Source organism: Bactrocera dorsalis, chromosome 4 (genome assembly GCF_023373825.1).
Source record: "Bactrocera dorsalis isolate Fly_Bdor chromosome 4, ASM2337382v1, whole genome shotgun sequence".
NCBI lineage: Eukaryota > Metazoa > Arthropoda > Insecta > Diptera > Tephritidae > Bactrocera > Bactrocera dorsalis.
Genome location: NC_064306.1, coordinates 62,447,165 through 62,474,394, shown reverse-complemented (window position 1 = coordinate 62,474,394; position 27,230 = coordinate 62,447,165). Strand labels below are relative to the sequence as shown.

The window sequence follows — 27,230 nt, the reverse complement described above, 5'->3', positions numbered from 1 at the left end:
ATATAGGTTATCATACACTCATATTTTGGTTATAAAATGGTTATATATAAGTTATTATATGTAGTTTTCGATTTTTGTTGTATGATACGTTGTTTTTCATTTCAGATAATGACATAAGTAGTGAAATAAGAAAGCTTTGTATAATAGTGAGACCAATGACTTCGTATTCCATTTATTTTAACTTCAAAGGATCTGAAATTTTTATCAAGGCTTTTTTCGGAGACTTAAAACCGAGGCCTCTGATTTTTAATAATTAACGTCCCCGATCATAGTTAATCACCCAACAAATAAATGCGTACAAAATTACCCATGGAATAATAAAGGGAAGGTTGTCTAAACTCAAGCTATCGCTCGCAATTTTTATATAAAATTTCAACAGAAAAACAAATTGGTGACTATATAATATATTACTAAATTTTCAATATTGAAAATAGTTTATTTAAATAGTTGTCAAAGGAAAAAATATTCAAATTTCTATTTGATATTTTACTTAAAATTATAATAATTATTAAATATTTTTTTTTTTAATTTTTATTACTATTTTTTTATTTATAGATTTGGTTTGACTTTTATTATTGAGATATAAACTATCCTATCTTTTAACTTAGATCACATTGGATACCGCCTGCTAAATTTTACTAAAATCGGTTCATTAGTTTAGGAGTTTACTCCGGACAAAATGTTTACTTCAAATTATAATAATTATTATATCATTTTTGAAATTTTATTACTATTTTTTTTAATTTATAAATTGTTTTGAATATTACCATTGAGATATTAACTGTCCAATATTTTAAGTTGGGTCAAACTGAACACCGCCTCCCAAATTTTACTAAAATCGGTTCATTAGTTTAGGAATTTACCCCGGACAAAAAGTGTATACATATAAAAAATTATTCAATCAAACCTGCTTTTTGTCTCGACAATTTGTTTTATAATTATTTTTTATGAAATATTTGCTCCAGCTCTAATAAATTTTATATACATTTTCACGATTTAATTAAAATTTTCCTTAATAAATTCACACTCAAAAGTTTTCCACACGATTTCGCATAAATATCATTAACAAGCACTTCTTAATGCGCTCAAATTTGAATAAATCATACACATGTACAAACAAACTTCCACTTTATTGCTGTTGGTATATTGTTGTTGTAGTCTAACCAGCAACATTCCACAACACTGGGGATCAATTCACACCCACAACTCAGTTATTTGCACAGAACGCGCCTTAAACGATGAATGTCGGTATGTTTTGCTGCATATATACTTATTATCATATATAATACATACATACAATATGTATATCAGGTCTGATTTATTTTATGTTTGTATATTGCAGCCTATTTTCACTACAATTAAGTGGGCTGCATTTGCATTGATATTCATTTACATAGCACACATACTTATGTACATCTGTTAATATATATATTTATTTACCTTCCGGTGTGTTAAATAACTCTTCCCAACCGTTCACAGTTATTTCACGCGTATATGTATATTATTATATTGTTTGTTGTTGCACTATTTGCCACGTCTAGTTATAGCCACGCTATACTTGTCGCCACTAACAGTTATTGTTGTTATTGTTTTTATTATACCAACGTTTATTGCATGTATTTGAATTTTGTATAAAAAGCCATAAGCATAATTTAATTACTTTTTTTGTTTATTTATTTTTTTCGAACCGAAACTGTAACACGACTCAATCGTGGAATTTGATACCGACTCGGCACAGAGCAGTGCGCCCGTAGCTCTGTTTGACAACCACTTGTAAATAAATGATACGAAATATGAAATGAGTTTGGGTATGAAAAGGTTATATGTTGATACAACCGCCACCGTATCGAATTTTCACGTCCGCAATTGTCGCTGATTCGTTAAAAACTAAACCGAATTGTTTAGCTTGTCGTCTTAACTGTGGTGAAATGTCAGTTGAAGTAAAACCGTGCACGTAAAGTTACTCACCAGGTGAGTTTCCATCGCTTAATGGGGAGCCAGTTAGCGAGAGAGAGCGAGTGTATGTGTATGAGCGTAGTACAGTAAGTGCAAGAGCTGAACTCACCTGTTGTGTATCGACGTTTTGAAGCCACTGTGGCGCTAACTGCTACAATTCCCTATGCAGTTCGTTGAGGGAGTAATAGCGCTCTCTCACGTTTTGCTAAACTTATTGGTAGCTTGTTGAAAGTCGTAAAATATAATGGCGCGGCACGAAAGACACTGTTCAATAAAAGTTTGCCGACAACATTTTTTTAAGTTTAGGTTTTACTGTTAAGTTTCAATAAAAAAATAAACACTAGAAGAATAAATAATATTACCCAGTTCAAGCAAATTAGCCGATTATATAATTTTGCATCAAATAATGTTGTTACAGCACTGTTTTATAGTAGTTTTCGAACGGGTTGGATAGGACCAGTTAAAATGGTAGAACATGCTTCTTGGACATCTGGACGTCATCCTAGCATATAACATGCCTCAGGAGTATAAATCTTCACAGACCTTTCTTTTATTAGCTGGAATGATCACGATGTTTTATCAAGTTATATAGAGGTCACTGAAGTCATGTAGATAGTGTTATTGGTTAAAGATACATCACGCTCTGGAAGTCTCATTGTCGACAGTTGGTATAGCCTGACTTTCAAGAAGGTTTTTATATCTGTTTGGTGTGCTTTCTAGGTCAGAACGACCCCGGGCCACCGACAATGGGTCGTCAGAAACTACTGGAGGTTGGTTGGAAGGAGCAGTCGTGTACAAATATTATATTTACTACTGTACTGATAGAATCCTGGGCTGGTGAATATACACTTCGGATACCCCTTGATGCTCATTTCCTGAGCAATACGTCCTCTGGAGGAATTTCTCTCGGAGTGCTACAAAGCGATTGCACGGCCTTTGTTTACTTTCTGGATGAACGGTACTTGACCTGGGGGATCAATTTGTTCAAACCTTTCAAGTCCCCTGGGGCCGGATGGCCTTATACCAGCGCAGCTGCAGCAGGCTGTTAAGATGTCATTCAGTTGGTTGTCACCTAACTGCGAACTGCATAAGACTGGGTAACATCCCGGGGGCATGGAGACTAGTCAGAGTTACGTTCATCCCGAAGGCTGGTAGGGGCTCCCACGTTACGGTCAAGAACTTTAGGCTCGTCCTTCTTACTGAAAACTCTGGATAGACTGATGGACATTCCGAGAGACTATTTATCAGGTGCGCAACATGCTTATTGTAAAGTTAAGTCAATGGATACTGCCCTGCATACTATCGTGTCATGTCTTGAGGAAGCCATTAGGGTTAAGGAATTCACTGTTGGGATCCCTCTTGATATTAAGTTAGCTTTCAATAACGTCCTGCTGGAAGCTGTCGTTACGGTGCGACAGAAATGGTATGGGGCACGCGCTCTGCGAAATGTGAGTTGTGGGGTTCAACAAGGTGGAGTTCTCGCTCCTCTTCTATGGATCCTGGTGGTTAACGACCTGTTTAAAAAACTTGAGGATCGTGGCTGCCGGGTGATTGCTTTTGCAGACGATGTAGCACTTATGGTCAAAGGAAAGACCATCTTGTCCATAGTGCCCGTAGACATCGACGGAAGGTGTATGGCTATAAAAATTACTATCACACTCTGAGAATTTGGGTTCTTCAAAGAACACGTATGTATCTGAACATATCCACACACACTTTGACTTCATGCCGGATAACTTGGTTCATGGAGTCGGCAAAACGAACTCTGGCGGCTCCTTCTCTGTCCATATGTCGACGAGAGAGTTGCGGGTGGAAAAAAGCCGTTGGAGGAGGGGGCCAGTGATCTTTGATCAGCCATCTAACATAAGTGGATCAAAACACGTTTTGACGGTGATACTGCCCTCTGCTGTCGCACCGAAAAACTTGACAAATACCACAAACTATGTATATGAAAATTGCGTGTCGCTTTCAATTTGTTTCACAGTGTAGATTAAATAGTTAAAAAATGCATATATTTTTTTAGAAAAAAGGATTTTGTTTTATTGAATCAATATATCATTTATACAAGCTCATGCAGCTTATAACGTTACACAAATATCTGTTGTTTTTTTATGTAGAGGCAATTGTTTTTTTATATATGTATGTATGTCTGCATGTAAGACTGTAAATAAAACGAAAAATCTTAAATATTCGAACAAACGCAATGCATTTTGTCTTTGCTAATATGAGTGTCACAATATTTTTTTAAATAATTTGTCAATTATTTATTTTTGTTAAATGTAAATTTCTGTTTTTTTCATTGCATATCTAATTAAAATTTTAATTTGTTTATGTATTTCACTTGGCTGCTACTGCTGCCCCACCAGCCCGCACAAAGCAGCGCCATATCGCGGCGGGGGTGTGGGGAGCGCATGCGCAGCATTTTTATAATTTTTACGTGTTTTTTGTTTGTTTTTTTTGTTTTTGTTTTTAAGTCAGTCGGAATTATTTACGAGTAAATTCTACATTTGCTTTATTTAGACTATAGCATATAAAACTTCAGTGAATACAAGACGCGGCATAACGGAACGAAACATAAGAAAAGCTTATGTTGCGCGAACGTTGCGTAAGAATGGGTGCAAAATGTTTCAACTTATAATTAGATGTTTAATATAATAAATTCGCATTCGTAGCGTTTTCTATGTGTTGCAACATTTTTTGTGTGTATGTGTGTGTGTCTTAAAGAGTTTCGCGCCTAAATTTACAGTTGCTATGCATAACGGAAAGTTTTCATTGTTTCACTTTTACAATTGCATGTATGTAAGTATGAGTGTTGGCAACTTTTTTTTTGCTTACATATGTATGTGTGTGTATAAATGTTAATGTTTTAATTCTAACGGTTCATTGTTGTGAATAAGTTGTTTTTGCATAAATTTTATTGGTTTTCACACGGTGCTTTTATATGTAACATTGCTGCTCAGCAAGAGGGTGCTTAGCATAACTAAATAAATTTAAAAAAATTAACGCAAATACAATTTTATATGTGTATAGTTATGTATCTATGAAAATATTAAATTTATACAGTTCCATTTTAATTTAATGAAAATTTAATATTCGAATGTTTGGTAGTTTTTAGTTTACAAATTTTAAATCAAACTAAAAAATTTTAAATCAAAAAATTAAAATTTTTGATTAAAATTCAATAAATTTAACTGAAAACTTAATCAAAAAATTTATTTTTTAAAATTACATTTTAATTAAAATTGTTAACTGTTAATTAAAATTGTTAATTAAATTTTAATTAAAATTGTTAATTAAAAATTTTAAAATTAACATTTTTTGATTAAGTTTTCAGTTAAAATTTTTAAATTTTAAACATTAAATTTTTTAATTTTTTGATGAAGTTTTCAGTTAAATTTACTAAATTTTAAAAATTAAAAATTTAAATTTTTTGATTTAAAATATTTTAGTTTGATTTAAAGTTTGTAAACTAAAAACTATCAAAAATTCGAATAATAAATTAAAATTAAAATTTGAAAAATTTTAATTAACAATTTTAATTAAAATTTAATTTTAAAAGTTTTCAGTTAAATTTATTAAATTTTAAAATTTTAATCTTAATTAATTTTAAATTTTATTAAATTAATTAATTTAAAATAAAATTAATTTTTTTATAATATTTGATTTAAAATTTGTAAATCATAATTTTTGAAATTCAATTTACTATATTTTAATTTAATTATATTTTTAAAATAATTTTAATGTTTTAATTTTTAAATTATCATTTTTACATATTACACATTTTTTATTTCCAATTCAAATTTCTGTTTATTTCTGAAATAATGGTTCTTTTTCAGACAAGAATACCTTGAATACAGTCTTTTTAACAACAAACTGTCAAATATTCATAAAATATGCACTTCATAGTTAAATATTAATGCGACAAAGTTTAATTATAAGAAACTGATTCAGAACATAACCAATTTAAGAAAAACTTGCTTCCAGATAAAATATAAATTTTTTTTCAAAATTTAATTTTTTTTTTCAAAATTTAATTTTTTTCAAAATTTAATTTTTTCCAAATTTAATTTTTTTTTCAAAACTTATTTTTTTCCAAATTAAATATTTTTTGTTTCAAATTTAAATTTTTTTCCAATTTTTATTTAGTGAGTAGTGAATATTTTCGATTTGTAAAACATAACAGAATATTTTTTTAGCATTAGTATTTTTAATTTAGTTATAAAAAAATTAAATAAACCCCCAAACTCGATCAAATTTTCTATTATTGCATTAAATAATCAAAAACATAAAAAAATTGCCTCAACAGCTAAAGTATGAAAATAACATTTTCAACCAATAGCCAATATTAATTTTCAACGAAATATCAACAATTTACGCACACTGAGCAGCAAAGTTTAAAAGCCAAAAAATTATTATTATTCATTTTTTTCGAAACTCGTGCTTATACATATTTGCAGTTATGTGGGTTTGTTTATATAGTGATTTAGAACTTCAATATACTTTTGCGATTTTTTGTTTATTAATACCAAAATAAAGTATATTTGATTTTTGCATTTCCCGCAAAGTTACAAGAGCGCCTAGGCGCGTTTAATAAACTTAAGAAATACATATTCAAAAACTTTAATATCGTTTTAATAGCAAAATATTGTATATAACAGTTGCTGATTATTGTTTTCAGTTTTTCTCTCATTATTTTTTTTAATTTTTCGCCTAATATGCACTATATGTGTGTTTGTATGTAACTTCTGACGGGATTTGCCTCTGCAACTACGCTATAGCTTTTCCTAACGGCAACTTGACGTGCAATTTCTTTTACATTTGCATTTTCATTATATAAGTAAGGATTTACAGTATTGTTTTTTATTTTATTTTTATTTTTTTCTTGTAATTATTTTCTTGTTTATTATTATTAAGGAAACAAAGTGTTTTTAATCACTCGACAGCTTCACATTTAACGCGTTTCAACGTTGCTGACATACTACTTACACCAATGCTTAATACGTTTTCTATTACTTAAATAAATTTAAAAAATTTCACAATTTTTTTGTTGCAGTTTTGCGCTTCTGATGAATTAATGAGTTAATCACAACAAAATGATAATAATTTGCATGTGTGAGTAGAATTATGAAACATGTACTGTTATAATATCGTTTTTCTTTTCTATAAATTTGCAGTTATTCAAGTATATATTAATATAAATATACATATGTGTGTGTCATTGTGAGCGACTACTGAGCACGTGGTTAACTACGCATTGCTTTGTTTTTGCACTCTTAAAGCGGTACAATCATTGAATCATTGATGGTGTTGTTTGGTGTTAGCGGTGATTGCCGTCTGTTATGTTGAAAGTATTACTTGGTGAACCTAAGGTGACAATGCCAGATGATTGTTTAAAGTGGGCGTGTTTACATGAATGTGTGTGTTTTGGTGATGATGGTGGCTATTTGGTCGTGGCGCTTGCGGGCGGTGGTTGTGGTGTTGGTGGTAGGTGGTAAGCTTTGTGAGGGGGGCACACTATTACGCAAAGGTTTTCGCTATACAGTTTCTAGGGTGGTGGTGTGGGAGGATGTTGGAGTTGGTGTGAGAATTCGCTTTCTTTCTACTTTAAATTCCGAGACTGCAATTAAAGAAAAAAACAAGTAAGAAATAAGAAAATGCATTAAATTTCAATAAGAAAAAATTGTGGTGATATATTTATAATTATATGTTTACTAAATACTACAATTTTATGCACAAAAGCCATGTATAAATACACACATACGAATTTACTACAACACAAGCACGCGCTAATATGAAATAGATGAAAGGACCCAGCATGACTGGATGCATGTATGTATAAATGTGCTAAATTTTAATAACGAACAAATTATTAAATTCAATTGAGATTTTTTAAGTTGGGGAAGAAGTTTTTATTTGAAAAAAATTAATAAAAATAAAAAAAAATTTAAAAAAATAAAAAATATAATATAATTAAAAAAGTTAAAAAAATAAAATAAAAAATTAAAAAAAAATTGTATTTTAAAAAAATTACCAAAAAAAATATATATAAGAAAAAGTAAATAAAAAACTTCGGTGGCCTCAAAACTGTATCACCCTTTACAAATACAAAAATATCAATATAAAAACTTGTTTGGCTCAATCAGTTTGTATCAACTATATGCTATAGTAGTCCGATCTGAACAATTTGTGCAGAGATTGTACACGCGCGTTGGACAATAATCCCTGCGAAATTTCGTGAAGATATATCGTCAAATGAAAAAATTTCCCATACAAGAGCTTTATTTGATCGAACAGTTTTTACGGCAACTATATGATATAGAAGTCCGATATCGGCGTTTCCGACAAATGTGTAGCTTTTCGACGAAAAAAAGACGTGAGCTAAAGTTCAGATTGCTATCTCGAAAACGGAGAGACTAGTTCGTGAATATATACATATGTAAATCAAGGCATAAAAAATAAAATAAATATTAGAACACTTGAATGCAAAAATCAGCATTGATATAGATTTAAATGCAAGTAGAATGCAATGGATTTTAATTTTATTATTTCACTCATATACGGAATGTGAACTAATTGGTTTTCTTCGTTTCTGGATTTTTTAAAGAAATACTAGTTATATATTAAAAGCAAGGCGTCTTCTAGTATTTGTTTGAGATCGTTTTTCTGACTTTCTTTAAGGTTTGCCATTTGAACACTATTATTTTTTAATAGTATAGAAAATTAATGCTAATGCACAACTTTTTAAATAGACAAAAACAAATAATTAAATGTAGAATTCAGTTTTCATGAGCTTTGATTAAGAAAATGGCGTTTTATTGCGACGTATCTTTTAAATTGAAGCCTTTTTGCCTAAAAGTCCGAAGACTTATACTTATATAACCATAGCTGTACTTAAAAAAGCCTGCACTTGACCAATTACTACAAACTAAAAAGCACAAAATATACATATTTGCCTCACGGGATGTATGCATTCATTGTAAAGCTGTAAACATTAACGTTTTTCAAACTAAAAAGCGGTGAGTTCTAATACTGCGCACACATGCACTCAGACATACACACACATACACATACAAAAAGCTATAAATCGCTCACACAACTATAGTTATAGTTATAACTATACATATATAAAATATACAACATACAATATATATATACACAAATATATGTATGTACGTAAATTTAGTCTTCAAATTATTGCTTTTTTGAAAATTATTTTGAAGTTGCTAATCGAAAAATAATGCTTTCACATTTTGCTATAAAAATCTTGCTAAGTGTGTTCTCAAATATAAATATTTTTAGTGTTTAAAGCGGTTTTCAGGATTTTCATCGCGCGTATATGTGGATAAAAGCTGCTGGTTGCCAGATTTAACAACGTATACTAGTTACATATAAAGTTATTGCATATAAATATATGTATATACTTATATATACGCTACAATAAGTACGCTGTACACTTGCATAATTGCGCTTGGCTTCGTAATTATGTATCTTATGCAACAGAAACTATCATTATTGCCTTAAATATACATACATATTACTATTTGAATATATTAATTTGTTATAGAGATTATTGAATATTTTCATGTGGACATGACCTAACTTATTATAGCAAGAGTATATCTCTATTGGTTTTATTTTATTTGTTATTATATTTTGTTTTTTTTTTTTTGCAATAGTTTTTTTAATAACTTGTATAAGACAAAAATGTTCGTAAACGAGGCATTTACTTGGATTTTTGTGCGTACTACATTCACTAGCTCCCCCGCGGTACAATCATTTATTCATTTATTACATTAGTCAAAATAAGGGCTAAAGTGGCAAACACGGCGGCCTAAATGCCATATGTTACTTTTATTAGAAATTTTTAGAGAATTTCTGGTTATCTTAATAACTTTGATTCTCTTATTTTACTTGAAATATGCAAAAAAAAGTATGTGTATCTGTAACTTTTTAATTTGATTTGATTTGTAACAAAAAAATGTTCACAAATTCCCTACTTATTAATAATAGCCCACCTAACGCATTCACATTTTAAAACGCGCTCTGAATAATTTCTAATTATTTCCAGTTGATCCAACAAAGAATTTTTCACCACATTTTCGGTGGGGAACTAATTTTGGTGGCATTAATAGTATTCAGAATTTAATTATTTTTGCTGCGTATTGAGTTTAAAGTTTTTCAGTCCACATTTTTCGAATATCAAAAGCGATGATTGCAACGGGGTGCTAAGGCTACATTTTCAGTGCTACAAACAAGATAAATTATCTATTTTATCTTATACATTTAATTATGTCAATGTGGGAAAACATAACCTATATTTGAATTTCCCAAGAATATTTTTTTTTCAAATGATTTGATAAAAAATAACCTATATTTGTCTTTTCAACCAGCATACGATTTTTAAATTTTAAATGATAATGATTAATGACAAAAGTTAATTACTTGTGTAAGAATTAATACAAAAAAGGAAAAAACAAACACATAACCCAATGTAGTGACTCTGTTAGTGAAAAATTAACTTAAGAAACTATATAAGAGAGTAATGAAGTGGCAATCTACTTTATAAGCAGCATATAACTGCTTTTGCGCAGTAATCACTTACTACTACCCGTCATTATAACGGTAAATACAAATTCGCGCTATTCACTAAAATATACGATTGAAAGTATTATCTTCCACGCACGAAAAGTTTCCTATATAAGTTTTGCATTTAATAATCTTGTTTTATCGACTACCCAATACTACACACATAACATGTATGTATTTATGTATGTACTATATATAAAAAAAAATTGTTTACTTAATAAATACATATATATACGACTGCAGTGATGAATTATTAGTTTGAATACACAAATTCTTACATTCTAGATCCTTTCTGCTGTAGCACTTTGGCACGATCGTTCAGTTCCAATTCACGACCTGACGTTGTGCCACATTCTTTTGAGACTACGCATAAAAATTCATTATTTTCGAATGGTCCATAATTCGTATATTGCATTCCCACACTAATTAATTGCTCAAAACGCCAACCATCCGATAATGTTGAGATCATCTATTAGCAAGAAAATTAATTACAAATTAATATATAAACTTGTGCTGTACGCTTGTATTTACCTGTGTTAACTCTTGTTCACGACACTGCAATACACGATATACACGCTTTTTATCGGCTTGTGGTCGCTAAAATGAGTAATAAAAATCATTACATATAATCATTGCAACGCTGCTATGTAAATAAATAAAATTTAGTGACACCCACCTGATCTCTATGATTTATACACTCCTTCAATAATGTTATGAGTTGTGTGACATTATAAAATTCGGCTTCCTCTAGAACGCCTTCCTCGGACACACCGTCTAAAACGAGTTTACCATGTCGCAAGTAGTTCAACACAGGCGCAAAGTATTTTGGGTCTCTATCAATCAAGTAAGCACCTGTTTCATCCTAAAAACAGACCAACAGATGAAATACACAGTAAACAAATATAAAAGAAATGAACTAATGAAATAGCCTTAATGCAGTGGTAAAAGTGCATTGAATGAACACTATCGCTACATACGTATGTATGTATATATTGCGTTCAGGTGAAGTAAAAAACCAGAACAGAGATATCAAAATCATTATTTTAGAATATTTCGTTTGACTTTGAACTAAATAGCAAATTGGGGCGCATTTTTGTTTATGTGTGCTGGTACATGTTCGCCACCCCCACTTTTGCCCTGAATATAATAACCTGCTTTAGCTCACATAACTGCACACATATCTAAGTGCTGTTATTAGTCGCGTGCAGTTTTTCGAATTGTCAAGGAATTGAATTTAAATCAATAAGCATTATGGCCACTATCAATAATACATCTAATCTTTTTTACACACGATATTTTATGGGTGACTATTTTACCACTAATATGATTAGTTTGGCTGCTTACCCGATCTGATATTAAATCACAATCTTCTTGTATTAGACGCGAAAGAAACGAATTTGGGTCACGGGATAGCGTAGTCTTTGTTGTAAGGAAATATGTGCCACCCACATTAAGCTTCACCCATTGGTCCGTGCCCTGCTTTTTTAGCATTGGACTTTTTCGTGAATTTATATTTATTGTGGTCATAATTAAATTTGAAAGTATTGAGTCTTAATTCCTTTTCCGTATATTTCCTTGCTTAAGTTTTGTAGCACTCTAAATCTGTAAGAAGACAACAAACAACAATTGTTAAATGAATTAAAACACATTAAGAATACATCAAATTCCACATGTTTGCGCACCTGGCCAATGGCTGTGTATATTTTGTGGACCACGTACTTTCTTTCAAGGTTTGATTATATACCACTGAATTCGTTGCAACTGCGATTTAGTAGTACAATTGGTGCCTGTTAACCTTCAGCAGTTGTGGAATGTTTTCCACTCTCTTAAACTGAACTCTACCCGGACAAAGGTGCAATTTATGGAGCACTTAACTGCAATTATGTTTTTCTTTTAATTGATTTAAAATCTGTGGCACTCAATAATACTCCGCAAATTCTGGGTATTCTTACATTTACGAGTATCTTATCTTTTAAAGGAAATATTTCTGTTTTATCTTATAATTCTTCACAATCAATCTTTGTAATCAATTCCGCCACAAATTACTTTTAATTTGTTAATAATACAGATTACATGCCTATTCACCACTCTTCATTCAATAATCACTCGTTTACTTCTTTTTTACTAAAAAAATGTTTTTCTTTTCTGCCATTCATTTGCTTATCGTGTTCATTCGTAGCTTATATATTTTTCTCGCTCTGCGAGAGCTAACAGTGTTGTATTTTGTTCCAAAATGAATTCGAAACGATAATTCGATAAAATACCGATACTACCGAATACTGTGTGAAATTTATCATTGATTCATTTAAAAAATTTAAAAACGTTATATTTATTATACAACCAACTATCACTGATTTTCAATTGACGTCAATTTATTGACTTTACTTCCCTTTACTATTGAAAATTGTAAATTATATTCAAACTAATCTGGCTCCATTGTTCAGTTCACACACATGGGAAAAAACACACCGGCTAATTTCACTTATCAATTATACATCAGGCGTTAAGCTAACAGCAGGTACATTTTTTTATACGTATACTAATTTAAGATTAAAATATTCATATATATATAGTATTTTTGTTAACAATTGGAAATATTTATTTGCAGTTCTCGTTCTACAAAGAATTTAACGATCTACAAAATGGCTAGCCAAGAGGTGAATATAAATTTTTCATCTAGCTAACGGGTACCAGGGTGCGGTCACCCATGGCCTGTTTTTACATAGCTTAAACTTTGACCTTGTCTCTTTCTTCGCAGGAATTTGATAAAGCCGCTGAGAATGTAAAGAATCTAAACTCTACGCCATCCGATAATGATTTATTGGAACTTTACAGTTTATTTAAACAGGCTACTGTAGGAGATTGCAATACAGGTATATCATTAACTCAGTAACTAGTGCCATTCACGGAAGTTTACCATAATTGCTCCTTATCTTTTTATAATTTTAATGCGATTATGATTAAACCGATGAATTGATAATTTTTATATATGATATTATTGTTTTAATACGATTATGATTAAAGTAGAGAATTGATAGCTTTTATTTATTTCACTCATACTTATAAAATTTGTTAAACCCAATGTCATATAACGTGACTCAATGTTTCTATTTAAGTGTTATCTGTTATTATTATACAAAATTTCCGCGCATATAAAACTATATTTGATTCTTACTACTAATACGATTTTTCTATTTATATTGACTTACAGATAAGCCTGGTTTCTTGGACTTCAAGGGCAAAGCTAAGTGGGAAGCATGGAACACTCGCAAAGGTACATCCCAGGATGATGCTAAAACTGCTTATGTGGAGAAGGTTAAGGCTTTAGTAGAAACCCACGGGCTAAAAGCTTAAGAATTTTATATACTAATATACATCTGAAATTTAGAACCAAAAAATATGCTATTGCATAGCAGTTTAATCATTTTAGCAATATTGCATTTGCTATAAATTGGTTTTTAAATCTTGCAAATATTATAAACACTAAGAAAAAAGCCGTCTATTTTCAAACGCACTTTAATGCACAATTTTTTATAGATTATTAACATGAAAATATATTTATAAATCTTTGTATTCTTTAGTAAATTATAATAAAGGCAACGATCAAAAAACAATTTACGTATACATTTCTCTGAAAATATTTAAAGCAAGAACTTGTTGGATGCGGAATGTAGGAATATATTTTCATTATATGAATAACAATCTCATAGTATTGATGAAAATGCCATTTTAATTGAAACGCAATGCTCATGTATGGTTTATACTATAATACATTACACTTTCAGTGTAAAAATACCAATTAGGGTGAACATTCTTTGTCATTTAATTAAGAAAACATTGAGAAATTTATAATGTCATGCCTCGTTTTCTTGTTTGCTAAAATTTAAGGTATAGCCAATTATAAGTTTGTCTTAAGCCAAGTTTGGATACCTTCTTTTGGCAAACAATGTTCACTTACAATTATCCCTATTATGTGTATAATATTTGTTTTGTAAGTTCTCCTCTATGTTGCTTGTTTGCTTCTTCCCGCGTCCTGATTCAGTTCTCTAGAAGCTCTTTGCCTTTCGTAGAATTCTCTTTGCAGTTCTCGTAAATTTAGTTCTAATGTCTCCACTACTTCGAAATTCATTTCTTGTCGAGCTTGTTTTATGTAGCCCTTAATAATATTTATTTGCTCAACAAGTGGATCTTCACTTTGTGATATATTTACTGGTTGCGCCGACCAATTATCTAAAGATCGCAAGTCAGACTGCAAAGGAAAATACAATAACAGTTACTTCATACGTATTAATATCAAAAAAAAAAAATTACCCCGTAAGCGTAATCGTTCTCATTATTTACTCTGGTTTGACCGCCACTAGCGTTATTTGCTAATGCTTGTCGTTCATATGCTTCCATTGCTTGACGGCGTTCGGTTTCAATACGTTGTTCTGCCTCCATTCGTTTACGATCTTGAATTTTTCGTATATCTTCTTCCTCAGGTAGGGGTGGTATTGACAAAATTTTGTCTTTGATTAGTTGGCTGCATGATAAACGTATGGCTTTTTTTAGGGCCCCTTCTCGACTACCTTCTTGACAAGGTATAGCTAATATACGTTTACTCCTCAAATCAATAGCTTCAGCTACATGACCAATTTTTCCCCTTAACGCACTTGCGTCGGCAATGGTGAAAATAGACTCTCCATCGTAAAGACTACCAACAATCTTTAAATACATTTCTATATCGGGTAATACATCTTTGCGCAGTTTTTGTATGTCTGCATAAATTTGTGAAATAAGCGGACGGTATGTTCGACTCTCATGCATTTCTTGCCGAGTTTCTAGAAGCCACAAACAATGGTCACAGGAACGGATACCATGGTGTTGTGGATTTGATTTATTCGCATCGGAAGAACTTTGCATTTCCTTGATAGCTTCGCTTTGTGATGTAGCCAAACTGGCAAGTTGCACTAATTAGTGAGTAAAATATTTGTTATCGCATAAGAACAAGAGACAATTAAATTACTTACACGCAGTTTCTATTGGAAGGAACTTTGAACAATCGTTACACATAATACTTCCACACAAACGGCAGTGATGTTGACGGCGAGCAATGTGAAAGTTTTTGGCGCAACTAGGGCATAATTTCACTGAGCTACCATCCAACCATGTAACAATCTACGAATTCATAATTAAATAAAAGTAGGTAAATATTATATACGGTTTAAATTAATTTCTCACATTGCGTTCATGTTGTTTTCGCAGTACGGGATCCATTGGTAAATTGGTTAATAATTTATGTAGCCGAATAATCAATTTATTCGTTTCACTTGCATATCGCTCCAGTCGTGGGTTTCTTATTGATTGAAAATACTCCAAATGGTTATGCTCGGCGCCAACTTCTTGGCGATCCATAAAATTGAAGACATTCATACGTGTTCGCGCATTACTCATTTTTAACCCATTATTATCAGCTCCCGAAGTTGCATTTGCCGCCACATTACCTGATGTCCCTCCACTACTAGCGGCTCCGCTAATAGTCGCATTTTTATCGAAGCTTCTGGAGAGGTCAAAGGTTTCGTCGAAATTAAGGATTTTATTTTTAGCTTTTGATATTATATCTTTAAAAACTGATTTAAGAGCATCCTGCTGTTCTGCATGAGACCTTTCGAAATGCACAGTTAAGAATTCAGCTGATTTGAGATCTTCTCTACAGATTGGACAGAGAAAACCTTCCAAAATCTCACAAGATTCGTCATCATCTGGTTCCCCGAACGGATTGGACATTTTCTTATAGCTCACAGTACTCTCCTCTAACTTATAAATACATTAAGTGCCAAAAATTAAACAGTCAAACACATTTATTCAGAAGTAAATAACAATTAATTGTATGTGGGCGTTTAATTGCAAAATCACAAGTAAATCAGCTGTTTATTGCACTATATCGAGAATCAATCGATAGATTGTTTAAGTACGTATCGAATAAATTTGTTTACAATTTATATTTTAATGTCCTGCTGGAACTTGTAGTTATGAAACCAATAAGCCTTTCTTATTTAAAATAAAATTAATTTTTCTTAAACAACTTTTTTAATACAAACACTGTTATCTCATAAAATTTTTGTTATAAATTTGTGCATCACTAGCGAGAATCAGTCATTTCTGACTATTGTGAACGAGTGACTTTAGTCACGGACTTTCTTTTTCCTCTATTCGGATGGTTGATTAAAAATTTGCTCGTATTAAATATGGTTTTAAAACGTAGTTTAATTAAATTTTAAAACTATATTTTAACATTGTTCGTACAAAATCCTACATCCGTTCTCGAAAATGCACAAATATTTGAAATTGCTCAAGTGAAAATATAAACGAAAAATTGTTATGCTGATATAGAAAACAACACACATAGTATAGTGCGAATAATAGAGGTGGAGTATTTTGATACAAAAGAGGGGCTTGTGGAGGAAGGGTGTACAAATTTAGTTCGCTGCTTCATGGAGCTACACTCAAATGTAACTACTATTTCAAAGTGCAAATATCTGTAGTGACACAGTAAATAGATATCAAAATAAGGTGTACCATCCATTTTCGTTACTGGCCACATTGACATCGAAGTAAATGATAATATTGGATGATAATAATATGTGTAAATGTATGTATCTGTGTTTGTGTAATTGTTTATGCTACCTTGACAAGTGTATTTTTATATTGTTATCCTAAATTGTAATGGTTTTAATATTTTTTTATTTTTAGATTTAAATTATCTTGTTTAAATGTATAGTTCGCCAAATACACCAGACCACTGTACAAGTGCACATTTTTATTCGCATTTGTGACTAATGTTACATTGATAACAAATTCTACCCAGAGGCTAAGTTGCTATCTTAAGCCAACCACAACTACTGCGTTCAATTATCTATAACTTTTAAATACATACTAAATGAGTTGGCTACGTTCTAGCCCCCTGCGGCAGAGTTTAACACGCAACAGCGGAAATGGTATATCATTTCTTTCTTCAACCAATGGCAATGGTACTGGTGTCACCAGCACCGCAACAGCTCTCAGGCAAAGGCCAATCGACGCTGCGACAGATTGTGATCCGCGAGCATGTTATGATAGCTTTTGTAAACATTGGCAACAAGCCTACGAAATCATACAACGTTCAGAGCCACCACAACGACTACCGTCTCACGACGATGTATTAGGTGTAGTATCACATTTGGACTTTATGGTGACACTGCTTTTGGTGGAACTACATCATTGCAATAAAGTTGCACTACCTTCCGCTGATGCTGCACCTCCACCTGCGCCATGTTTGGAATATATGCTTAGTGAAAATCTGCTAGATAAACTCTATGAATGGGGTCGTACAACGGGACGTTATGCTGATGCTGTACGCCTAGAACAACTTAAATTGTATGAACTACTTGTAAGTCACTCGCGACATCAGTTACTCTGTCATGAACCTTTCTTAAGGCCACTTTTGAAAATACTCGCTTCAAGCCAAGGTGAAATTTTCCAAGCAGATTTGGAAAAACGTTTAGTAATATTGCTCAACCAACTCTGCGTAGTATTAATGCAAAATGTGCATCTACTTGATCTATTCTTCTTCTCGGCGGAGCAAGAGCAACACAAGCAAACAACAAACAGTGACGAAATACAACGCTCAAGCAGAAACAGTTCTGGCACCAAGTAATTATACACACATATTGCAGTTTTTTTATTTCAATTATTTATTGCTATCATAATTTTTTACAGTTTCATCATATTCTCCTTACTTATACCGTACGTGCATCGTGAAGGAAGCATCGGTCATCAGGCGCGAGATGCGCTATTACTCTGCATGTCTCTATCGCAGAAAAATTCTAATGTCGGCACCTACATTGCGCAGTATTCATCCATGTGCCCGCTTTTGGTAACCGGCCTAGGCGGCTTGTATTCACGCCTACCGAACTCTATAGAATTAACATCGATAGATTGGCATCGCATAACCCCGGACGATGTTACGGAAATACCCGAACTGACATTATTTATGAATGCTTTGGAGTTCTGCAATGCTGTGGTGCAAGTGGCGCATGAAATGATAAAGAACCAGTTATTAGACTTTCTATATCAGGGCTTTATTGTCCCGGTACTGGGGCCGGCAATATTACAGGTAAGCATTTGCGTGCTCTTTTCACATTTGTCGAATTGTCTTCGATTTGTCTGTGGTGTTGGTTCATGAACAATTTTATTATTTTTAATTTATGCTAGGTAACCCTTTGTGTTGCAAAATATTATCTCTCTGAGTAAATATTTAAGAACTCGAATCACCCAAAGCTGTACATACATACAAACATAAGTATATGTAAGCATTTGTTATAAAAATTTGTAACACATTATTCGCTGAATGTGATTCACCGATTCGAAGATATCGTCAGCAATAAATTTTAATACCAATGATTTATAACGTCGACTGTGAGTTTTTTTACTAAAAAAAACGGACAAAAACGATTTTTTATTACCTAAATTTTTTGAGTTTTTTTTTTCTTTAATTTCAATGTAAAATGTTTTAATCATAACTATTTCATTGCTTATATTTTATTTTGTATTCATTTTTCTATTTTGCTAACTCCTCTGTGATCTTATGTATGTATGTTATTCACCCATATAAGTTTAATCAACACCAAGCGAAAAATCGAAACAATTCATAAATAATTTTTACAGACATTGAAAGGCAAACATTTCCAGACAAACATTGAGTCACAAATATCGGCTATGTCCTATTTGGACCTTATACTCAGGTCCGTTACCGAGCCCAGTTTACTGCGCGCTTTTGTAAAATTCCTTCTGGACACAGAAAAATTCGATGGCGAACGCATTTTGGACACCTTAATCGACCGTTTGGGCGCCACTGACGCAAATTTGTGTATGGTAACAATGGCGTTGTTCGACACATTGATTGGCCTACATTGTGAGGATTTAATGCTGGAACTGCTATTGAAGTACATACTGCCCGGCAAGCATGTACCGATTTCGCATCGACACAAGATCAACAAAATCGATCCTTATATAAATACCGTCGAATTCTTTCTAGACCTGACGCCGGACGTAATGAAACGCGCCCGCGAATTGACCAAGCATAAATCACTTGGCGACACCGTGACCACACAACCATCACACGCGGCGCTGCCGTCGCCAACGTCTACAATGAGTAAAACGATCGGTGCAAATTGGAACTACTATGGCTTACATACGGGCACCAGTCTCTATGCCAACTTCCATGCGTATCTGTTCGAGGCACACTGTCGCATCACACAATGCAAGAACGCCTGCGCCAAATGGGCCAATGCATATAAATATCAAAAGTGGCCGCCAAAGAATATACGCGCTCAACAAGCACAAACATTGGAGCTGGTGAAACAGTTCTTCAATGAATTCAGTGTGGGCGCAATGGCGGACGCGTCGCATGTATATGATAGTACGCACACTGTGTTGGGCACAAGAAGTGCTGTGGAGAAAACAGCGCAACCGGACAGCCTGCAGTCCATTGGTGAGTCCAGTGGCTATGAATCGTTTAGATGGCGGCCCGTAGAAGATGAAGGCGGCGAATGTAATGACTCTGCTGCCAATTCTACTATGCAAATGGTAAGCACGAACACCGGCGATGTTGAGTTGGATCATAGTGGCAGTAGTAGCGGCAATGGTAATAGTTTGGGCACGCTACAAAAACAATATAGAAAGGAAATTTGGCGCGTCTCAAGTAATCATAGTGAATTAGTGCTCACCGACTTGGATTTTTCGGAGGATCTTTTCGCGCAAGGGACAGTAAGCTTAGGTATTTACTTTAAATCTTATATAAATTATACAAAAAAAAAACTAAAAATAAAATCTTACTCGTTCAGGTCCCTTCTTGAATGCGATATGGGGTAAACTGCAAACGTTCACCAGCAATACCTTATATGTAAATTTGCATCTCACTGGTTTGATAACGCGCCTCTCCTGCTATCCGCTACCGCTGGTGCACTCTATACTATTGCGTCCAGATATAGTTATCACTTCGGATACGCCATCGTTCCATCAAATGTTACGTATACTTAAGCAACAAATCGATGCGGAACTGCCCATGTGTGAGGATTCACTTGAAATTGTCGACGTGGCGCGCTCTTATCTCATTGATCGCGAATTTCGTTTGATAAACGCTCGCAAGGCGACTGACAATTCACCAGTGCACATTGCCAAAAATACGCTGCCACCACAGCATCAGCAACAACGACTCTCTCAACAAACGACATTCGCAAACATATCGTCAGCGTCGCCAGTACAAGTGACGCCCTCCTCGTCGTATGATCCCTTCCATCGTAACGATAATAAGCGCAAAAGCATCAGCAAGTCCATAACAAATATGTTTAGTCGCAAAGCTAGCGGTAAGTTGTTAACGCCCACACATAAACCGTTATACTATTTGCCACACATTGACAACACACATCACAAGTTGTCCGCGTCTTAATTGAACTAATTAGCAGCGCAATACCTTTCTGTTAATGGGAATTTAAATCTTTTTTTTATTTTTTTTTTACATATTACCGCTATTAATTTTTACCGTTTTTTATTGTTTTTGTTTTGTTTTTTGGTTATGGCTCACATTCATAATTTTTATTTTCATAATGATTCTAATGTATGGTATTATTTGCAGTATATTTTTCACATACAAATAATTTACAAATACTGAATGTCTCACCATATGGCTTGGTGTTTTGTTTTTGTTACGTTATAATATTAGTTCATTCATTTTTCATATATTCTAAATGCATTTTTACACATTGCACACTTTGAATATTAAGTTTGGGTCTTGACAAAATTCTCAGTAAATTAATTTATTAACAATAATTTAATAATTGTATATTTATTTGGCTGTAAATCTTGTCAAGGCCACTATGTGACACATGTATGTATGTATATGTGATTTTTTGACTCTTTTGAAAATCCAAAAGACCAATGGTAAAATAGATACTTATTTTTATTATTTCTTGTATTTTCTGAATTCCTAGCTTCATCTGGCTTATCACAAATTTACGCATTCTTCACCGGTAAATATTTCACAGTGACAAATTACGTGATTTATCTATATGCATACTATGTAAACGTTCGCAATTTTGATATTTTATACTTTTCACCTTCTTATGCGTTTGTAGTTGCTACAATAGCTTCATATGTATGTTTGTTGATATCTTTATTTAGCACAAGTATGAGTTGCTGTATATATTGTTGTTGCTATATATTGTGATTTCTTTTGTGTTTTTGCATTGATAAATTATTGAGATTTAAACCACAAACATTTCATTTTAATACAGTGCCAATCAAATTGTCGTAGAAAAGGTTTGCTTCTAAATTTGAAGTTCACTCACAATTCTATCGAGTTTCGTTAGAACATTTCAAGGAAAAATAAGAATAAAAAAATTTTTTTAAGTTTATTGATTTATATTTCATTGTAAAATTGGATCTTCATATCATATCTAGTGCTATCTAGTAATTGCTTTTAACTTTGTCGAAACATTTTACTAATAACGAGTGTTTTTTAAATCCCTACTGAGTTGGTAGTTCAATCCTTTCATTGTTTATTATATTAAAAGTATTTTTAAAGATCATAATAATGTAGATGGTAGTGGAGTTTATTGAAAGTAAGTAAAATATTTTTCTTTAGCCAGAAGCTCTAACATATAGATTTAACAAGGGTGTATATATGGTAATTTACAATAACAAGTTAAATACCTGCAAAACTACTTTGAATGTAATTTTTGTTAAATTTTTTAAAATAGAAAATATTTTTGCTTGAACTGATTAATTATTAATATACATATGTATATAAACCAACTATTTAATAATGCATGCCTTTCTATATTAATACCCTATATTTTAGCTATGATCAAAATAACAATATCGCAAAAAAATTATCTAGCGATTATGTACATAAATTTAAACAAAATTAATTGTTTGAACGCTTTCAATAATAAAAAAAGTTAACTTTGGCTGCATTGAAGTTATAACGCCTTTAACGTGTGCATTTCTAATAGCAGAAAAGGGTATATAAAGATCTTCATCTTGACTTCTTGGTCGGTCAGTTTGTATGGCTATAGTGGACCGTTCAATATAATTTCCTTGGAGCTTGTACCGTTGCCTTAGATAATAATACAGATTAAATTTCATGAAGATAACTCCTCAAATAAGAAAGCTTTCCATATAAGGACGTGTACAGTTTGTATGGTAGCTATATGCTATAGTGGTCCGATCTGAATAATTTTTTGGGAGATTGTACAGTTGCCTCAGAAAATAATCCATGCTAAATTTCGTGAAGATAACTCCTCAAATACGAAAGTTTTCCATATAAGGACGTGTACAGTTTGTATGGTAGCTATATGCTATAGTGGTCCGATCTGAATAATTTCTTGGGAGATTGTACTGTTACCTTAGAAAACAATCCATGCTAAATTTCATGAAGGTAATCCGTAAAATGAAAAAGTTTTCCATACAAGCACATGTTCAATTTGTATGGTGTGCAAAATGTGCAAAACTTCATATAGATATCTCGAAAAACGGGGAACTAGTTCGGTGTTCATTTGTAAATACATTTTATAGAAGCTCAGACGTTTCGTTGACTTTGTGGCAAACTTAATATACCCCTGTACATGGTATAAATATTATTTAGTTGTTACTTTGATCATAACAACAATAGCGCTCAGTTGTCTAACCCTCAAACTACACATTGCACTTGTAAACTATTCACTTTCGTAAAATTTGCAATTCGCCCACTTTTTGCACATATCCGTGTTTTATAGTACTCTTTATACTACATACATATGTACATATCTTATAATTTTAACGCTTGCCGATTTTGTTTTAGGCGGCTCAACGGGATCTCCTTTCGCCAATAGCGGCAGTAGCACAACAACACAACAGCAAAGCGGCACAAGCACGCGTGAAACAAGTTTAACAACCATACCTTCAACAACGTCTTCTGCTGAACAATCAGCTGAAGGCGCTGGAACGCACAGTAGCCAAATGACAAGCAGCACAACACCGTCCGGTTCATTTTCTACGAACATCACGCACAATACGCATACAACATACACACCACACGGTGCGGGTACGCTACTCGTGTCGAATAGTAGTGTGACCACGCTTGGCGGCTCCGGTTCGGAACCCGTCTCCTTGGACTCGCTCTCATCCATGGGCGCTATAGCCAATACAAGCGGCACAGAACGCACACGTGATCTGGCTTTATGTGCTGTACTACTTGACGAATGGCTGAAGGAGTTGGCCGCGATTGCGCAGGAGCAGAGTGTGGTTTTAATTAATGAAAATATTTGATGGTTGTGTAAACGGCGTCGCAGTCGTAAGGTATGTTGCTGACTGGAAGTGATATTGCGCGCTAAATTAATACGCATATACATTTTTTTATGTATGCAATACATATATGCATACGATTGTACAGATTCGTATAATAAAAGCTTTATCCTTAAGGAAAATTTCGTAAATGGTTGAAAAGAACAATGCCAATTAACGAATGATTATATATATATATACACACCAAATTGGTCGAAAAGCAATTTCCAGTTACTTTGTACCTATATTATTTAATTTTATTGTATATCCCCATTTTATATAAAACAAAAAATAATTAAATAAATATAAATTGTAAGTTTTAGCTACACAAAAATTTGTACACAAAGTTAATGATGCTTTCATAAATAATTTCTGAGATTCACCGCTTGCAACAAATGCAAAGTATTTTATTATCTTGTTCAATTATTTTAATATTTGTTATAATTTAAAGTTTATATAAATGCGATCTATTTTGCTTAGCATATATTGATAACGAGAAGATCAAAGATTTGTATTCATGTTTATGATTTGTAGTTTGATATAGAATAATAAATTAAGATTAGGCGCAAAATATTAAGACGAAATCGAACAAAGCAGAAAGTGCCTCATGACTCCGTGTGTACTTTTTTCTACGCGAACAAGATGTAATATAGAAAAAATATATATAAACTATGCTGAGGGCGAGGTATTGTCAAATATTAAAGAAAATGTGGTATTTTTTGAAAACATTGCTTATACAAACACAAAAAAAAAACAAATAATATATATAATAAATAACATTTACATGTAATATAAATATATTTATGTGTAGTGGTAAAATGCACTTTGCTGTAAATTTTCAAATAAAAAAATATCCATACAATCCCATAAATAAGCCAGATTTAGTTGATACAGTCTAACATGATTTTACATATTGTATATTATTATTGTGTGAAAATTAGTTATTCTTGATTATTTTGAAAATGCATGTAAAATGTGTATATAAAAAAAGATTACATCGATTTACTAATAAAATTCAAAATAAGCAAGTAGTATTATCCCTGGTCCGATACAAAAAAATCGTTTCTTATTTTTTATGTTGATCAAATTACATTGTTGACATTATCATTGCGCTGCTTTTTTGGTATGGCGCCCAATGATGTGTCTGGGTTTCGACGTTCACTCTGCGCCTGCAGTGATGCTTCATTTACAGCATCGTTCGAATTAGGTTTTGAACCTCGTGCAACCGTTGAACTAAAATAGAAGCCATATTAGATTCATCTGCAGAAAGTCCATACATGCTTACCGCATTTTATTTGCTGCATAAAAAGCGCCCTCTACAGTGGTTAATTTTTCCTTCAACTCCAACCTCAAATATTTTGGCTCCAGCGTTGGATCAGCTGCAGTAGCATTTTCTTCTTTATCTTGGAAGACAAAGTGCACGACAGCTGTAGGTACGAAATCCAATTCCAACAGCGTTTTATCCAGGGGTAAAATATATTTCGGCGGTATAGTAACTACAAAAATGCAAAACAATAATAAAAAACAATGTAATAATTAATAACTATTCTTCAACGTAAAGGTAATAATGTATAACGTTCACTCACACAAATGAAAATCTGCTTGAGCGTCATGCAGAAATTTTCGCACAAAGTCCATGACATCGGAAACTTTATCAATGGGCTTGAAGATACCCTGTAGAACAAGTCGATCTGGGAACTGAATTCTTATCACACAATTCTTGTACTGCGCAATTTTATTTAGCATTGTCTTCTGTCCTTCTAATTGACGCAAACGTTCCGTAAGTAACGGTGCATCTTCATCACCTCGAGATGCCTTTTTTAAATCTCTTAATACCAATTTAAGATCCTCAACTGTTAAATCGAAAAATGAATCAGGCAATTCTTCAGCCTGAGTTTGAGTCTCGTCGAGCGAATATAATACGGCGTTTCGTTCGCCAATCTAAATTAAAAAAAATCATAATTAACATTGATGATATAAGCATATGATTTGAAGAACTTACAATGTTTACTTCCGGTTCAATATCCATTTCGGCTGCATCGTCCTCATTCAAATTGTTGAGGTCCTTTGCGGAATCCTGCTCATGCCTTGAGCTTTGTATGGAATAACCCACACCTGAACCCCAGTCATATTTGGGCTTTTCCGGCTCAATCTCCTTGCTCGCCGCTGTACTAGTCGTATTTACTAATGCTGCGTCGTTTTCAGCGTTTGCATTAGATGTTGATTTCTTTAGAGATTGCACTAAATCTTTTGTAATTTTAAAACCACCACTACCGCTATCACTAGTTTTTGTGGAATTTTGTTGTGTTAGTATTCCCTTTTCTTCATCTTCTTTTGGCTTCTCTTTAACCGTTGGTGGTACGTAGACGTTAGCTTGACTTAAAAGTGAAAAATGTCAATAAATCAATTAAATATATATTTTGTTACACACGTACGACTTCAAATCTTCAGCTGTTTTATTTATAACACGCACCATGGCACGTCCTTCAATGATACCTAAAGATTTAAGTGTAGTTTCCGTCATACGTTCCTTTCCAATAATTTCTTGACGCATATAAATCGCGACCGGGCTAGAGTAAGTTTTCAATACCTCCGAGTCAAGCTCTTCTATAACCTGCCAAAGGCTATTGCTTGGTTTAAACTCTCCCTGAACTCGAGAACCATCTTCTAGTTGAATGCAGATGTTTACCACAGACTCGGTTCTTCTGCGTTCAGTTTGTGACATTTCCAATAAGCAATTGTTGGGTAATCCACTAAATCGAAACATTTGCGTAAGGCCAACCTCTTTATTATGATGCTTTAGACAATATTCATGGCTGTCTAAGCCATGCTTCAGGCAAACCTCTTCCAAAATCTAAAATTTTTTAGATGAGCAATGATCCAAAGGAATGTGATTATAAACAATATACCTGTAGAATGGTTGTATTAGGTGTGACTTTTACATTTTGTCTCCGAAAATTTGGTGTCAATACGGTCACCTTTCCTTCCATATTATTCACTTGAAATATATTTATTTAATTTTACAAACCACGTCAAATTTCGCCTGCCGGCTTAATATAAATTGCAATCAGACAAAACGTAGAATAATAAAAATTGAAATGTCAAAAAACTGCATATATTTGTGATTGCAATATTCGAATTGTAATGTTGTTATTGTTTCATTAAGAACACAGCAAAGAAAACATATAAAAGTAAATGAAAATATCATGATTTACAGCTGATTTCAGTGTTGAACAATAAATTAAAAAAATAACATGAAATAAAAAAATATACACGAAAATCCAAATGTAAACATTTAAAATAATATTGATATTGATAATATTAATTTTAACAACGAAAATAAAGCA

General features: G+C 32.7%; 6 protein-coding genes across 12 annotated transcripts in view; 2 read left to right on the top strand and 4 right to left on the bottom strand.

Moving 5' to 3' along the window:
• LOC105226921 (rhophilin-2) overlaps positions 1 to 1,895 on the bottom strand; it is a 123,416-nt gene extending 121,521 nt beyond the window's left edge. Inside the window, exon 1 of the mRNA XM_049456526.1 lies at positions 1,441 to 1,895. The gene's annotated coding sequence lies outside the window, so the exon portion shown is untranslated. The remainder of the gene's footprint in view (positions 1 to 1,440) is intronic.
• Positions 1,896 to 6,453: 4,558 nt separating this feature from the next.
• Positions 6,454 to 12,813, bottom strand: LOC105229797 (BTB/POZ domain-containing protein KCTD5). 2 transcript variants are annotated; one of them, XM_049455845.1, is made up of 6 exons: positions 12,225 to 12,813; positions 11,887 to 12,144; positions 11,219 to 11,404; positions 11,074 to 11,139; positions 10,821 to 11,011; positions 6,454 to 7,573 (listed from the first exon to the last, which is right to left on the bottom strand). In XM_049455845.1, exons 2-6 carry the CDS (start codon positions 12,067 to 12,069, stop codon positions 7,561 to 7,563), a joined length of 639 nt encoding a protein of 212 aa, XP_049311802.1. In that variant the 5' UTR covers positions 12,070 to 12,144; positions 12,225 to 12,813; the 3' UTR covers positions 6,454 to 7,560. The 2 variants fall into 2 exon arrangements, 1 of the variants encoding a protein (XP_049311802.1); XR_007422692.1 differs by lacking the exon at positions 6,454 to 7,573 and adding an exon at positions 8,927 to 10,268 and having other exon boundaries at positions 10,325 to 11,011.
• A 140-nt stretch (positions 12,814 to 12,953) lies between these two features.
• LOC105229796 (acyl-CoA-binding protein) lies at positions 12,954 to 14,156 on the top strand. Its single transcript, XM_011210253.4, has 4 exons — positions 12,954 to 13,060; positions 13,151 to 13,199; positions 13,301 to 13,415; positions 13,754 to 14,156. Exons 2-4 carry the CDS (start codon positions 13,185 to 13,187, stop codon positions 13,894 to 13,896), a joined length of 273 nt encoding a protein of 90 aa, XP_011208555.1. The 5' UTR covers positions 12,954 to 13,060; positions 13,151 to 13,184; the 3' UTR covers positions 13,897 to 14,156.
• A 268-nt stretch (positions 14,157 to 14,424) lies between these two features.
• On the bottom strand, positions 14,425 to 16,447 carry LOC125778433 (rabenosyn-5). The gene is made up of 4 exons (XM_049455843.1): positions 15,763 to 16,447; positions 15,552 to 15,699; positions 14,854 to 15,491; positions 14,425 to 14,791 (listed from the first exon to the last, which is right to left on the bottom strand). The coding sequence occupies exons 1-4, from the start codon at positions 16,306 to 16,308 to the stop codon at positions 14,546 to 14,548; spliced, it is 1,578 nt and encodes a 525-aa protein (XP_049311800.1). The 5' UTR covers positions 16,309 to 16,447; the 3' UTR covers positions 14,425 to 14,545.
• Positions 16,448 to 16,695: 248 nt separating this feature from the next.
• Positions 16,696 to 24,664, top strand: LOC105229793 (FHIP family protein GJ17503). Of its 6 annotated transcripts, none has more exons than XM_011210250.3 (7): positions 16,696 to 17,173; positions 17,275 to 18,213; positions 18,280 to 18,676; positions 19,252 to 20,338; positions 20,406 to 20,927; positions 21,552 to 21,590; positions 23,402 to 24,664. In XM_011210250.3, the coding sequence occupies exons 2-7, from the start codon at positions 17,462 to 17,464 to the stop codon at positions 23,866 to 23,868; spliced, it is 3,264 nt and encodes a 1,087-aa protein (XP_011208552.2). In that variant the 5' UTR covers positions 16,696 to 17,173; positions 17,275 to 17,461; the 3' UTR covers positions 23,869 to 24,664. The 6 variants fall into 6 exon arrangements, with proteins under 6 accessions (XP_011208552.2, XP_029407647.2, XP_011208551.2 ...); XM_029551787.2 differs by having other exon boundaries at positions 16,697 to 17,033; positions 19,228 to 20,338; XM_011210249.3 differs by having other exon boundaries at positions 16,697 to 17,173; positions 17,303 to 18,213; positions 19,228 to 20,338.
• On the bottom strand, positions 24,620 to 27,052 carry LOC105229795 (tether containing UBX domain for GLUT4). The gene is made up of 6 exons (XM_011210252.4): positions 26,793 to 27,052; positions 26,319 to 26,737; positions 25,886 to 26,261; positions 25,470 to 25,824; positions 25,169 to 25,379; positions 24,620 to 25,116 (listed from the first exon to the last, which is right to left on the bottom strand). The coding sequence occupies exons 1-6, from the start codon at positions 26,871 to 26,873 to the stop codon at positions 24,966 to 24,968; spliced, it is 1,593 nt and encodes a 530-aa protein (XP_011208554.2). The 5' UTR covers positions 26,874 to 27,052; the 3' UTR covers positions 24,620 to 24,965.
• Positions 27,053 to 27,230: the final 178 nt, after the last annotated feature.